At 43.5% G+C, this 15,454-nt stretch overlaps 1 protein-coding gene across 4 annotated transcripts in view; it reads left to right on the top strand.

Annotated features, from left to right (window-relative positions):
* Window positions 1–15,454, top strand: part of LOC133339433 (chymotrypsin-like elastase family member 2A) — a 29,507-nt gene extending 14,053 nt beyond the window's left edge. Inside the window, exons 7-10 of one of the 4 annotated variants that reach the window (XM_061547586.1) lie at window positions 2,885–3,058; window positions 7,349–7,372; window positions 10,267–10,290; window positions 14,932–15,454. In XM_061547586.1, the coding sequence (XP_061403570.1) occupies window positions 2,885–3,058; window positions 7,349–7,372; window positions 10,267–10,290; window positions 14,932–15,015 (306 nt within the window). In that variant the 3' untranslated portion in view covers window positions 15,016–15,454. Of the gene's footprint in view, window positions 1–2,884; window positions 3,059–7,348; window positions 7,373–10,266; window positions 12,732–14,931 lie in introns of those variants that run through there. The other 3 variants (XM_061547588.1, XM_061547587.1, XM_061547585.1) reach the window with 3 other exon arrangements.

Below are 15,454 nucleotides of genomic sequence, written 5' to 3'. Positions count from 1 at the left end.
ACTCTGTTACAGCCTAGGTACACAGCCTAGGTACACAGCCTAGATACTCTACTCTGGCTACGCTCTGGAACTCGCCCTCACAAGGTCGTAGCGTCGGGAGTTCCAGAGTCCCACCACTGGCTCTCACAGCGTCCCAGGGTCCTCCGATGGCTGGTCTTGGGTCTTGGGTCTTGAGCTGCGACTCGGCCTGATCGTCCAGGGAGCTCCCCTTTCATGACTAATCCCCAACGAGGGGTGGGGCCGTGTGTGCCCCCAGATATCCCACAGAGCACACACAGCCCCCCCCCTTTGGCGGCGCCAAGGGGCTTAAGCGCCCGGGAACCCAACCCTGGCGCCAAGAGGCTTAAGCGTCTGGACCCGCCTGGGAACCCAACGCCTGGTGCCAAGAGGCTTAAGCGCCTGGCCCACCCAGGGTCCCAGAGCCCCCAGCAGCCCCTCCCTTCTTTTGTCACTACACATGCATGCATGCGGTATCACGGTAACACAGAGCCCTGCAATTGTAACGCTTCCTGTGCGGTGATGGTAAAACCGTCTAACGTAAAAGTGCACGCAAGTTGGAAACACAAATGTGAGAAATAATTAAACTGCATGCGGAATTTTTTTTAGACAGGACAAGGTGAGATTGTGATAGTATGAATGGACCTCCCATTGTGCCTCGCATCGCACATGGTGTAATGCAAATGCACATCTGAACCTTCTTTATAACACGGCCACTATTAAGACTATTTATTTAATCTTTTTAAAAAATTCCAGGTGCACTGCTTACACGGAGTGGTGATATGCGTCCTACACAGCGTGCTAAGTGCACCAATCTTGTGTACACAATGCCACATTTTGGTGTCTATAAATAAGTATAACCCGTAAAAACAAAGTTTTTCACTATAAATCCTTTATATGCGTGGCGGCTAGAGTCCTCTCGTCCTCTGGCTTGAGATGGCTGCCACCTATGGGTCAGATGATTGCCTGCCACCATTAAGCAATTGGTAATTAAATATTTAATTTGTTTTCCATAAACAGTGTAAAATTTTGGAAAAAAATTTCACGAACATTAATTGTCTCGCACAAAGAGTCTGTGTGCAAAATGTCAGCTCGATTGGATCACGGGAAGTGGGTTAAAAAACGACCGAAAGATTTGCACGGTCATAAGCAAGCAAGCACGCAAGCGAACTTAATATAAAGGATTTAAAAACACATATTTCCCACACCGCTTCCGCGCACCTCCGATTAGCATGGCTGGCTACGTACGGCACAAAAAAGAGCGCAACATATTTCACCCTTTGAATGCTACAACGGAAAGTTATTTTTTTTCCGTTGGAGAATTGACATCGATCATCAGATGCTGAGAATGAATCACCGAGATCCTTTTCTACTTTCCTTCCCAGACTAAAGGAACTCTCAGACACCTCTACAATCATGCGGAGGAACAATGAAATCGCATAACCACAAGACTCACACGAAGAATCACATACTCGCTTAGACACCTATACCTGCTTCCCCCGTTTAAATAAAATGTGCTTATTCATAACAATATTTTTGTGTGGGTCAGATCCCGTACATATAAATGTGTCTTTAAACATGCCACCACCCCGACACACAGCCCAATTCGGAAGGGTTTGTCACTTGATCCAAAACGTATCGATTGGTTACTTCAGCACACCAGTTGTGTGTTGGAGAGTAAATCGACAACATTTACAATTCGAGTACCTAGACGTTTCTCTGGTGATTGCAACAACTACAACCAGCCTCGTCATGCGATTTTTGCCAGAATTATAAAGACGTCTTCCTGTCTTTAGGTCTTAAATAGAGGAATAAAGGTGATGTCATCACAGGTGCGAAGACCACCCGATAGATTTCGATTTAAAGCTTTCGTGACTGCAGGGATTCATCTTATTGGTTCTTTCGGTAAAGTCACGTAGAAGGGAAATAATAAAATAATAAAAATTAAACATAATAAAATACAATTCTCACGACGTTTCGGCCACAACGCAAGCAGCCGTCTTCAGGTGAAAAACAGGTCTGTCGGAAAGACAGCGTCTGAATGAACACCACCAGGCTTGGCAGCGTATATTTAAGCTGGGTTAGAGGGGGAATGGTGCCTTGACAAATTGATTTGCATATCAACAGAGAAATTTATCATATTTATGGAAAATGCAGATATGGGATTAGTCACTACTTGTGGAATGCGTAGGAGGTGAGGGGGGTCTCAAAGTCATATTATGCTCGTGCATTATGTAGGATTAGCAGCAACAAAGGGAGGAAGTAGGGTTAGCAGTAATAAAGGGAAGGAATTTTAATAGTAAGGAGCTGCAGCAGCCATAATATGACTTTGAGACCCCCCCCCCCACCTCCTACGCATTCCACAAGTAGTGACTAATCCCATATCTGCATTTTCCATAAATATGCTAAATTCCTCTGTTGATATGCAAAATTCCTTTGTCAAGGCGCCCTTCCTCCTCTAACCCAGCAGCTTAAATATACGCTACCAAGCCTGGTGGTGCTCATTCAGACGCTGTCTTTCCGACAGACATGTTCTTCACCTGAGGACGGCTGCTTGCGTTGTGGCCGAAACGTCGTGAGAATTGTATTTTATTATGTTTAATTTTTATTATTTTATTATTTCCCTTCTACGTGATGACTTTACCGAAAGAACCAAGAAGACCACCCGACAGGTCTACGTGTTAATATGCATAATGTGTGCTGGAGTGCCGTCACACTTTGCTGGTTTGTAATTTTCGCATTGGATCGCAAATCACATCGCAACATTTAATGTCGGCATCCCATCCTTTCGACTTGTTCTCAAACACACGTGTCAGAGTGCAACATTTCGGACGACAAAAAAGAAATAACCTGACACAATCCCGTGTGCCTAAATCGTTACATCCAGGGCGACTCGGGAGGGCCGCTCAACTGTCGGACAGACACGAAGTGGATGGTCTACGGCATCACCAGCTTCGGCCCGGAAATCTGTAACACCTCCATGAAGCCGTCCGTGTTCACGCGCGTATCTGCATTCAAGCGCTGGATCACCTCCACGACTGACATCCAGTTTCCCAACGACGTAAGCACCATCGCGTTGCGCACGGACACCACATGCCCGGCACTTTCCGAGGCCGATGGTTGTCTCCCCGCACAAAAAGTGCATGCGGCAACTGATTATGCATAACTCTTAGACTAAGAACTATTTTATTTTTTAAATCCTTTATATTAAGTTCGCTTGCTTGCTTGCTTGCGTGCTTGCATGCTTGCTTGCTTGCTTACGACCGTGCAAATCTTTCGGTCGTTTTTTAATCCACTTCCCGTGATCCAATCGAGCTGACATTTTGCACACAGACTCGTTGTGCGAGACAATTAATGTTCGTGAAAAAAATGTCCAAAATTTTACACTGTTTAGGGAATTTTTTTTATATTTAATTACCAATTGCTTAATACTGGCAGACAATCATCTGACCCATAGGTGGCAGCCATCTCAAGCCAGAGGACGAGAGGACTCTAGCCGCCACGCATATAAAGGATTTATAGTGAAAAACTTTGTTTTTACGGGTTATACTTATACCAGGTAAGGCCCCACTGAACTATGTAGCTTTTTTTTCAGAAGCGACTTTGCCATCACGAATGATAGTTCGACGAAGTAGTGGCTTATCACGCAGACATTTAAAGCAGACAAATACTCCAAACACGTAACGTTCGTTCTAAATGTGGAGGGGAAAACCGGAGGACCCAGAGGAAAATCTACGTTTAACCCGCCACAGCCAATTAGTAAGTTTTGTCATGTAAACGAAACATGCCAATTCGTTACTAGTACAGCATATCGGTGTGTGGAAAGTGTAAACTCACTATAACATTGACAATTTTAGAGCCGTGACATTTCACCAGTAATTGCAACTAGTATCATCAGATGACAGCCAGATTTGTGGAGAAATCTTCTTGTTTCAGGCAGCAGCTTATTTTTTCTGTCCAGAGATGACCATTGATATTCGCACCTGATTGGATCACAGGTGACAACATCACATTTATCCCCCGCCCTATAAAGTGGTACCTCGGAGATCGAACTTAATTCGTTCCAAAACCGTGTTCGAACACCGATTTGTTCGAACACCGAATCAATTTTCCCCATAAGAATTAATGGAAATAGCGTTAATTGGTTCCCCACCCAAGGATGCTCCTATTATTGGCCATTTTTACACAGTTTACAATATTAAAATACAGTACATAAAAGCGTACAAAAAACAATGAGCACAGTTATAATTAATAGAATAAATGAACATTGATCTTCATAATCAACGTTTTTGGGTTTAGATCGCGTTATTTATAAATGTGTCGTAACCCTCCACCACACGTTGACAAAAGACAAATAGTTCACTGCTTTAGCCCACCGGTGTGTTGAAGCGTGAAACCACAACATTTACGATTTGAGTTGTACGACGTTTCGCTGGTAATTGCATCCAGCATCATCGGGCAATGTAGTAAGGAGAGTGTATGGCTTGAGTGGAAGGTGGTGAGGAGGGGAGGAGGAGGTGTCAGTGTTGCTTGGAAGGAGAGTCCCCCTCCATAAAAACGTTGGGTAACTGCCCTTCTAGGGTTCTTTCTTTTCTTTGCCTTTTTTTTTACTAAAAACTGATCAAGATGTTTTGCGGGTCTGCAATGGGCGAGAGCTATGCGTAAACTGGATCATTCGTCTTTGTCTGGGTCGCCCTGGTTATGCGTCTCGGCCCAAACAGGTTCTTTCCAGTTGTTCGACCTCCGAATTTTTGTTCGATGTCCGAGGCAAAAAATGGTCGAAAATTTAGTTCGATCACCGAATTGTTCGAGTTCTGGGGCGTTCGATCTACGAGGTTCTACTGTATTTAAGACCGAAACAGGAGGAGGATTATTCAAATAATCTGGCTGTCGCCTGATAATGCTGGTTGTTGTTGTAATTACTGGCGAAACGTCATAGTACTCGAATTGATAATGCTTCAGTGGGTTTACTCTCCAACATTCCGGTGTGCTGTAGTCGTAACGAATTGCTCTGTTTGGTTTACGTGACAAACCTTACTAATTGGCTGTGTCGGGTGTTGGGGGGTTTAACGACACATTTATACTTACGCGACCTAACCCAAAAACCTCTTATGGATAATATTGGTCGCAAAAGCATGAGTGTCCAACTAGTCTATGTACGTATGTTTATTGGACTTCTTTCGTACCGTACTTAGACAACCCCGCTAATCGGAGGTGCGGGAAAAGAACAAACTAAGCGCAAAAAGTAGTTCTAAAGACGTGAATTTTCAATCTAGATGATGATTTAAAAGGGCATAGCTCCCAGTGGCTTCATAATATGGGAAGGAAGAGCGTTTCAGACGGCCGCAGAAGGGCATCTATATATGTGTAGTGACATAAAACGGTCACTACTGTGTCGGCCTGTACGAAGGCTGGGGCCCCAAGGGGGTGCCTGGGGGGTCACGTGGTGGAGGGATCTGGACCTTCCCAGAGGTGGGGGAAGTGAGGCGTGCCCTGGGAAGGGAGGCGTGGCCTGGAGAGAGCCAGCCACGCCGGGGCAGAGCCGGCCACGCCAAAGCAGATATAAGCGTGGTGTGAACGCAGAGCGAGGCTGTTGTACTGTACTCCGAAGTGAAGACATGATGGGTCGTCGTCCTGGGCCAGGCAGGCCGTTGCCTGCCTGGTCCAGTCTGTGTCGCGTTCCAGAGTGTTAGTGAGTTGAGGAAGGTGGTCACCACCTCATGTACAGCGTTATGTTACTTACCGTTTAATAAATAGTGTTGCCTCCAAGCTGCGTGTGTGTGCACCTAATTCGAACCCACTACACTATGATAGTCGATGGACAATGTTCGTCTATCTCTCTATGTGAGCAGTGTCTTTTCTCAAAGACGTATGTAACATACAAAATGTCCCCCCGATATATTGCTATAAAATAGATTTCTGTTGATATGATTGTGGTTATAGTTGTACTTTATTAATCCCTAATGTCTGCCATTACATGCAATGAAACAAGAAAAGGTAAAAAAAAACAGATAAATGTAATACAATACACTATTAGATAATATTGTAAAAAAAGTCAATCCCATGTGTTAGTGGATTTTTCTATATTTTAAGCAGGAAATTCGTTTCAAATTTATATTTTTTTCTGGGGGGGGGGACCCCCAGACCCCCTGCAAGATTTGGTCCCCCCCAATGTTGACTCCATGGCTACGGCCTTGGTAACATATATACAGTGATACCTCGGTTCACGAACTTAATTCGTGAACTGACTCTGGTCGCGAACCGAATTGGTCGTGAACCGAGGCACATTTCCCCACAGGGTTCAATGTAAATCCGGTTAATCCGTTCTGACCTTTTTTTTTGGTTTTTGAAGCACAAAAATATGAAACAAATTACAATAAACATTAGTACTGTACAGTATAGTAATGTATAAAGAGAGAACACTAACCTTGTTTGAGATGACTTCAGTAAGCACTCAAACGGGTGAACTGTACAATACAGTAAGTACAGTATTGTACAGTACAGTACAGTAGTACAGTACAGTACTGTATGTGCTAAAAAGCACACCAAAAAGCAAAAAGTCACTGCAAGTGTCTTCACAGTACGCACAGTACTTCTTTCTGTGTCTCTTCTTCTCTCCACGATCTTCCTACAGGAAGTCACGACCACGTGACAGCCTGGAAATAGCATAAAAATGGCCGCGGCTCCTGTTCGTGAACAGAAGCGGAGTTCATGAACCGGAGCAAATTTTTATGAACTTTTCTGTTCGTGAACCGAGTTGTTCGTGAACAGAAGCGTTCGTGAACCGAGGTATCACTGTATATATCTAACGCTGGAAGAGGGCCTCGCCATGCCTTATGGGTCATGGGAGTTAGTTGACTACTCTTCACCACGCTGGTCAGTGCCGGTTGGTGAAGGTCGGGAGCATAGACATTTAACCATAATACAGTACAACAGTGGCTCTTGCTGTCGATCCCGCTCTGTGTGGTGTGGCACAAATAAGAAATGATGATTCTCATGAGTATTCATATTCTCACCCTCTTAAGCCTCACCTTACCATATGAATAAAAAGTGTGTCGTACTTGGCCCTTCCCCCCCCCTCTCCAACCATTATATATACAGAGTGGTAGCTCCTGCAATCTCTCATTTACTTGATACGGCTGTCGTGGCTGTGACGGTTCCACCTGAAGACGGAAGCTTGTGTTGCCTCCGAAACGTCGTGATTTTTATTTTATTTTACTTTTATTAATTTTAATGTTTTACCTACATGGTGACTTTACCGAAAAAACCTAAGAATATGAATCCTTGCAGTCACAAAAGCTTCAAATCTAGAAGGATTCTCATGAGTATGTTTTTTTTATTTCTCTTTCAGATAACAACCACAACAGCTACGCCAGTGAGTAGACGTCGCATGCTTCAACTCACCCTGTGATCAGTTACTTAGTTCAGCACTAACCGGTGTGTCTTGGAGAGTAAACCCACTACAACACTCACAATCAGTAAGGGGTTCATCTTCTTGGTTCTTTCGGTAAAGTCACGTAGAAGGGAAGTAATACAATAATAAAAATAAAACATAATAAAATAATTCTCACGACGTTTCGGCCACAACCGAAAGAACCAACTGAGGACGGCTGCTTGCGTTGTGGCCGAAACGTCGTGAGAATTATTTTATTATGTTTAATTTTTATTATTTTATTATTTCCCTTCTACGTGACTTTACCGAAAGAACCAAGAAGATGAATCCCTGCAGTCACGAAAGCTTTAAATCGAAACAGTAAGGGGTTGTCACGTAAACAAAATGTGCCAATGAGTTACTTAGTTCAGCACTAACTGGTGTGTGTGTGTTGGAGAGGAAACCCGCTATTTTCATGGCACTGGTGTGCCCCTGGTATGCATCCAGCTCACCAGTGCCACGAAAATACAGTGGAACCTCGGTATACGTCGTTAATTCGTTCCAGAAGGTAGGACTTATACCGAAAATGACGTATACCAAACGAATTTTTCCCATATTCAGAAAGAGTAAAACCTGTTATTATACAAGGAGTCTGTCTGTTAATGGGAAAAGCCATTCTTATTGATATGTCCTCTGTCTGTTAATGGAAAAAATCCATTCCGATTGACATTTCATCTGTCTGTAAATGGGAAAAGCCACTGACAAAAGGGAACCCATTGCAAATGCGGATTCGAAATCTTAAACCCCACAAGGGATTATGTGGAATAGCACAAGTGTGTCTGGTGATTCGTGAAATGCACCGTAATTCTTTGTGTTGTGGGTGAAACAATTTCAGAATTGCATCGTGGAGATATTGTCTTCATTCCCAGCAATTGACCTGTCACCATCTGATGTGAAATTACCATTCATTCTGAAGCGATGACGGGTTACCAATAATTCCTGCTATTTCCTATCGCGGTCAATAAGTCACAAAGACAATGTTTTGAGTACTACGTTGGACTTTATCTCTATCAACGAACCTGGTTTTATTCCCATGGACAACTTTATTATTTTTCGATTTAAAGCTTTCGTGACTGCAGGGATTCATCTTCTTGGTTCTTTCGGTAAAGTCACGTAGAAGGGAAATAATAAAATAATAAAAATTAAACATAATAAAATAATTCTCACGACGTTTCGGCCACAACGCAAGCAGCCGTCCTCAGTTGGTTCTTTCGGTTGTGGCCGAAACGTCGTGAGAATTATTTTATTATGTTTTATTTTTATTATTTTATTACTTCCCTTCTACGTGACTTTACCGAAAGAACCAAGAAGAACTTTATTATTATTACTATGCTGCTTTGTCAAGATGCAAAAATTCCAACCAATATCAAAGTGCCGATTCAACAAAATTCATCTCAAGGAAAACTTTTTCGGAGATGATCGTCCATTTACACCAAATAAAAAATATACACAGAAACGTTTGCTTAAATAAATTCAATACTACGTTACATTTTTCGTCATTTTCATTAAATACAATTTTTATGAACCCATCATATGATGGGCAATTACATTAGTTATTATATTATTAGAGGTTATAGTCGTCATAAATAGCTCATCAAATACAGCTTCCTTGGTTTGTTCTGGCAAGAGGGAGCCCAACTCGATTGTGAATGACAATAATGATTCGATTCTAGATTTGAAGCTTTCGTGACTGCAAGGATTCATATTCTTAAGTTTTTTCGGTAAAGTCACCAGGTAGGTAAAAAAAAATTAAAATGAATAAAAGTAAAATAAATAAAAATCACGACGTTTCGGAGGCTTGTGTTGCCTCCGAAACGTCGTCATTTTTATTTTATTTTACTTTTATTAATTTTAATTATTTTTACCTACGTGACTTTACCGAAAAAACCTAAGAATAATTATGATTCGAGTCGTGCAAATATCACAGATCAACACACTTTTTCTGGCATAAGGTATTCCAACGGTTTTAAGGTAAAACATTGTTTTTATCAAATATTGCATTTTCAATAAAAACTGGTGAAGAAAAATATTAAATAAATGTAGATATGTACATAAAATTATATTATAAACACACTATCCTAAAAATACAGCACCATATTTTAACACTAAAGTAGTCACTGACTCGCAACAACTTGCAATCATAAGTGACAGAGTTAATTTCGGGTAAAATCAATGAAAATGGGGTATGCCGATAGCATAAAAATGAGATGTGATGGAGCAAATCTGAGATCAGACTTGGAATCAGCACCCTGAAGTTAGTCTAGAACAGCTGAGTTCAGCACTAACTGCTGTGTGTGTGGTGTTGGAGAGTAATCCCACTACAACGTTTACAATTCGAGTACATTGACATTTCGCCGGTAATTATGACAACAACCAGCTTGATCAGGCAACAACCTTGGTTTTAAATTGTATTTTCGTGAAAATTTAATTTTCGTGGCACTCGTGTGCCCCTGGTGTGCCCGCAGCTCACCAGTGCCACAAAAATACAATGTAACGGCACTGCTATGCTCGGAGCAAACACAGCTGCATATATTTCGTCTGTCTGTTAATGGGAAAAGCCATTCCGATTGACAATTCGTCTGTCTGTTAATGGGAAAAGTTATTCTGATTGACATTGTGTATGTCTTTCAATGGAAAAAGCCATTGCGATTGACATTTAGTTTTGACGTGTGCGCTGTGAAGAACGCATCCCTTTCGTAATTAATAATTTTAAATTCTAAGGCGTCCTTAAACAGTCGTTTCTCAGGCCGCTAAATTAGTAAGGTTTGTCATGTAATCAAATGAAGGGATACACCCGTAATAAGCGATAATTTTGATGGGTTTTGTTTATTTCTCAGAAAACAACCACAACAGCTCGCCCGGTGAGTAACGTTGCACGGTTCAGCTGGCCCTGTGTCTTTCTGTGCCGCTATAATCCGCGCATTGTACATTCGGTGCATGACACGACACGTTGCATACATGATAACGCGAATCATCCACGTGGTTATGCAATCACAATCTTAGGGTGGCGGTGGTGTATGGTGTCCTACCCGTGTGCTATCAGTTGCCTTTAACATCGACAATACTGCAAGGCGTGGCCAAATTTGGCCTTCTTAAAAATAAGGGAGATTTAACTACACTTATTTGCCAATCTTATTTGACAGACAACCATCACAGTTTTACCATGTCTAGTGGTGGTCTCCCTGTCACAGGTTAAGTCACAAACCGCACCTCTCCATAACAAAGGCTCAGCCTTTGTTATGCAGTCTATTCTTAGTCTCAAGCCTCACCTTACCATATTAATAAAAAGTATGCGGCCCTTGCCCCCCCCCTCCCCAACCATTATATGAACGGAGTGGTAGCTCCTGAAATCTCTCATTTACTTGATACAGCTGTCGTGGCTGTGACGGTACCACCTGAAGACGGAAGCTTGTGTTGCCTCCGAAACGTCGTGAGAATTATTTTATTTTACTTTTCATTGTTTTTACCTACGTGCCTTTACCGAAAAAACCTAAGAATATGAATCATTGCAATCACGAAAGCTTCAAATCTAGAAATAAGGGAGGTTTATTAAGAAAACATATTATCATTTTTTTTTACCAGTTAAGGCTACCTGGGCTACATAACTCTATATCAGAAGCGACCAGCCTATCATAAATTATAGGTAAAGTGGCTTATCATGTGGAAATGTATTGCAGCCAAATACTCAATAATCTAAATCCATGCTTCTAAATGTGGAGGGCAAAACGGGAGGACCCATAAAAAAATCCATGCGACCACGGCAAGAGAGACATGATAAAACTCCAAATATACAGGCATCAGGGTCGGGATCGAACCTATGACCACCTGTATACCAGGCAATGTAGTTAACATCTTGCCATACTGAGGACTCCCCCACTGCTGATATAAGCAGATATTTAGAGGACGTTTCGATTTAAAGCTTTCGTGACTGCAGGAATTCATCTTCTTGGTTCTTTCGGTAAAGTCACGTAGAAGGGAAATAATAAAATAATAAAAATTATATATATTGTTTTATTATGTTTATTTTTATTATTTTATTACTTCCCTTCTAAAATAAAACATATTATTACGTTTTATTTTAATTTAATTTTTTTATTTTATTACTTCCCTTCTACGTGACTTTACCGAAAGAACCAAGAATATTTAGAGGACGTGTTGAAATGACATTGCACGTATTGTGACATGTTACGTGATTTTCTACTGGAGTCCTTTGCACTGCGGTTGAGTCATGAATGGTGAAGGGTGACAGATAAGACTCCTGATTGTATTCACAAACAATTCAAATGCCAGCTATCAAGAACACGCCATCGGTATGTTGTTACCATCTCTTCAAGCATATTTCGCATCACAGCGGGTCACTCGGGAACTGACATCTGAGAAAGCTTTGAGGGGTGATCAGGGTCAGTTCAAATGTACATGCCCGTACAAGTGTATTCCTTTCATGTGTGGTGTATTATTGCTGCCATTGGTGATGTATGTGTAGTGCTGAACTTTACGCGGACAACTTGTTCTTTTTCTGTCGTCACTTTATTTGATCAAACTCAGCACATTTCGCCACCACTCGTTCTCCGCTCGCTCGCCGCGCTCCGCCGGCCTCGCTCGCTCTGTTCCTCCCTCTCTCTCTCCGTCTCTCTCTCTCCCTACTCTCCTCTCTGCTTCGCCCGTCTCGGCTCACTCCAGCCGTCGCTCTTTCTCGGCTTTTCCATCTCACTCCGACTGTCTCTCTCGTTCCCGTTCCACTGCTAGCCTATCCGTCCTTTCATCTCCCCTTCTTCCCCGGCTCCCCTGCTACCCTATTCTATCTTCCATATCCTCCTCGTCCCCGTCTCTACTGCTACCCTATACTTCTTCTTCTACTCCACTGCTACCCGATACTTCTTCTCACATCTTCGTCTCCGTCCAGCTCCCAGCACAACTCCACGTCTTACTCTGACGCTCCCGTATTTATTCCCGTCCCTATTAATTTCCAATTAATTAACTGGCGTCTCCCCAACGCCCCGCGCCCCCAGCCCCCGCCGCCACCTGTTCCCATTCCCAGACTTACAGGCGCCACCTTGTCCCTGACAACAACAACCGACCAATCACTGCCCTGCATCCCATAATTGCCTAACGGGCCGTCTCCGTCCAGCCGTTGTCCCCCAGCAACAGCAGCATGTCCCGAAACGACCCCACTGTCCCCAACTCGCACGTGTTTACAATTACCCCCCCTTCGTGCGCGTTAAACCACTACATACGTATGCTTCGATTTAAAGCTTTCGTGACTGCAGGGATTCATCTTCTTGGTTTTTTCGGTAAAGTCACGTAGAAGGGAAGTAATAAAATGCTACGGTCCGAAAGTAGCAGCAGCAGCAACTGCAGCAGCAGCAGCAACTGCAGCAGCAGCAGCAGCAACTTCAGCAGCAGCAACTGCAGCAGCAGCAGCAACAGCAGCAGCAACTGCAGCAGCAGCAACTGCAGCAGCAGCAGCAGCAACAGCAGCAGCAGCAACTGCAGCAGCAGCAGCAACTGCAGCAGCAGCAACTGCAGCAGCAGCAGCAGCAACAGCAGCAGCAGCAACTGCAGCAGCAGCAACTGCAGCAGCAGCAGCAACTGCAGCAGCAGCAGCAACTGCAGCAGCAGCAGCAGCAACTGCAGCAGCAGCAGCAGCATTTCCCATAAATATGCTAAATTCCTCTTGATATGCAAATTCCTTTGTCAAGGCGCCCAGCTTATATTTATATGCTCCAAGCTCGTGTGCTGTTTCATTCAGACTCTGTCGCCTCGACACACCTGGTTTTCACCTGAGGACGGCTGCTTGCGTTGTGGCCGAAACGTCGTGAGAATTATTTTATTGTGTTTTATTTTTATCATTTTATTACTTCCCTTCTACATATGTATGCCGAACTACTTTCGCACCGTACGAAGCCGACCATGCTAATTGGAGGTGGTAAAGCTGCTAATTTTGACGTAGCGGCATAGAATCTACAGCTACCTCTCTCCTCCCGTGTTGTCTGACCTGAATCTCGACGTCAGTAAAGTACAACGCAGTGCGTCCGTTGGGTGCGTCTCTGAGGTTCTTATTTTCAGTGCCCATCACATGCATTCCTGTCAACCCATACGGTTTACCCGTATTCTTGTGCAGGAAATTGAGTAAAACATGTTTTTGTCTATTTGTTTGTGTTTCTCCCTTGTCACGGGACTCGTTAGGATGTACGTTGAGATGTATAAGGGCACGGGATGACCAATAAGGTCTGAGTTGCTCTGTATTACGTCGGCACTAATAAGGGGTGTACAGGTGTAACGGGTTCCGGAGACACTTGTAGATGTAACTTCTTTATTACAATACAACACTCCAACAGTCCTGATACTCTGTTACAGCCTAGGTACACAGCCTAGCTACACAGCCTAGATACTCTAGATACTCTACTCTGGCTACGCTCGCCCTCACAAGGTCGTAGAGTCGGGAGTTCCAGAGTCCCACCGCTGGCTCTCACAGCATCCCAGGGTCTTCAGATGGCTGGTCGTGGGTCTTGGGTCTTGAGTTACAACTGGGCCCCGATCGTCCAGGGAGCTCTCCTTTTATGCCTGGTCCGACGAGGGGTGGGGCCGTGTGCGCCACCAGACATCCCACAGAGCATACACAGCCCCCCCCCCCCCACCGTTGGCGGCGCCCAGGGGATTAAGCGCCTGGGAACTCAACGCCTGGCGCCCAGAGGCTTAAGCGTCTGGACCCCCTGGGAACCCAGCGCCTGGCGCCCAGAGGCTTAAGCGTCTGGACTCGCCTGGGATCCCAGAGCCCCCAGCAGCCCCTCCCTTCTTATGTCACTACACAGGTATGCAAATGGCACGGCATGGCTTTGAACGAGCTTCGGTGCATGAAATGACACATGTGGAACGCCTTGTTAAATGTCCACCCCTCTTTGTACAACTCAGCTCTTGTGCTCCTCCGTCCTACAATCCCCAGTGCAGTCGTGCTGCCTGCACACTTTATAGCTGCAATCTGCCATCAGTGGGAATGCAACGGCTGTTGCTGGTGGCGGTGATGCAAGCGCCATGTTCTTGGTTCTTTCGGTAAAGTCACGTAGAAGGGAAGTAATAAAAGAATAAAAATAAAATATAATAAAATAATATATATAATTTTTATTATTTTATTATTTCCCTTCTACGTGACTTTACCGAAAGAACCAAGAATATGAATTCCTGCAGTCACGAAAGATTTAAATCGAAACGTCCTCTAAATAATAAAATAAAATATTATATTATTTTATTATATTATATTATTTTATATTCTTTTATTTTATTATGTTTTATTTTTATTATTTTATTACTTCCCTTCTACGTGACTTTACCGAAAGAACCAAGAAGATGAATCCCTGCAGTCACGAAAGCTTTAAATCGAATTTCAAGCGCCATGTATTACGCAGAGCCTGTGGATGACGGAGCTGATGAAGGTGACGAGCGTTATGATGATCGTTTAACCCCCACCCCCTCCCCGCCCCATGGTGCGTTCTGTTTATCCACAGAAGTTGTCGTCTGCGCCGACCTCCCACGTGTCATTGCCCATGCAGCTGCTGGTGGTGGTGGCGATGGGGCTTCTCCTTGTGTAGGCACTCACGGAGTGATGAAGGGAATCGAGAGAGATTTGCGATTGAACTTCAAAATAACAAGAACAATTTTTCCACGTGCTCATTTCGCCATAAGCTTTATTAATAATCGTTATTCGAGATGGACCTTCTCAAGAGGGCGTTGCAGCAAAATCCATTGTTTCTAGATTTGAAGCTTTCGTGACTGCAAGGATTCAAATTCTTAGGTTTTTTCGGTAAAGTCACCATGTAGGTAAAACATAAAAATTAATAAAAGTAAAATAAAATAAAAATCACGACGTTTCGGAGGCAACACAAGCTTCCGTCTTCAGGTGGAACCGTCACAGCCACGACAGCTGTATCAAGTTGATAGCTGTATCAAGTTGATAGCTGTATCAAGTTGATAGCTGTATCAAGTTGATAGCTGTATCAAGTTGATAGCTGTATCAAGTTGATAGCTGTA

The sequence above is a fragment of the Lethenteron reissneri genome, unplaced genomic scaffold, assembly GCF_015708825.2.
Source record: "Lethenteron reissneri isolate LAM-NWPU_2019-01 unplaced genomic scaffold, ASM1570882v1 scaffold_1864, whole genome shotgun sequence".
Taxonomy (NCBI): domain Eukaryota; kingdom Metazoa; phylum Chordata; class Hyperoartia; order Petromyzontiformes; family Petromyzontidae; genus Lethenteron; species Lethenteron reissneri.
Note: the sequence above shows the minus strand (reverse complement) of the source record. Positions and strands in the feature narration are given on the sequence as shown.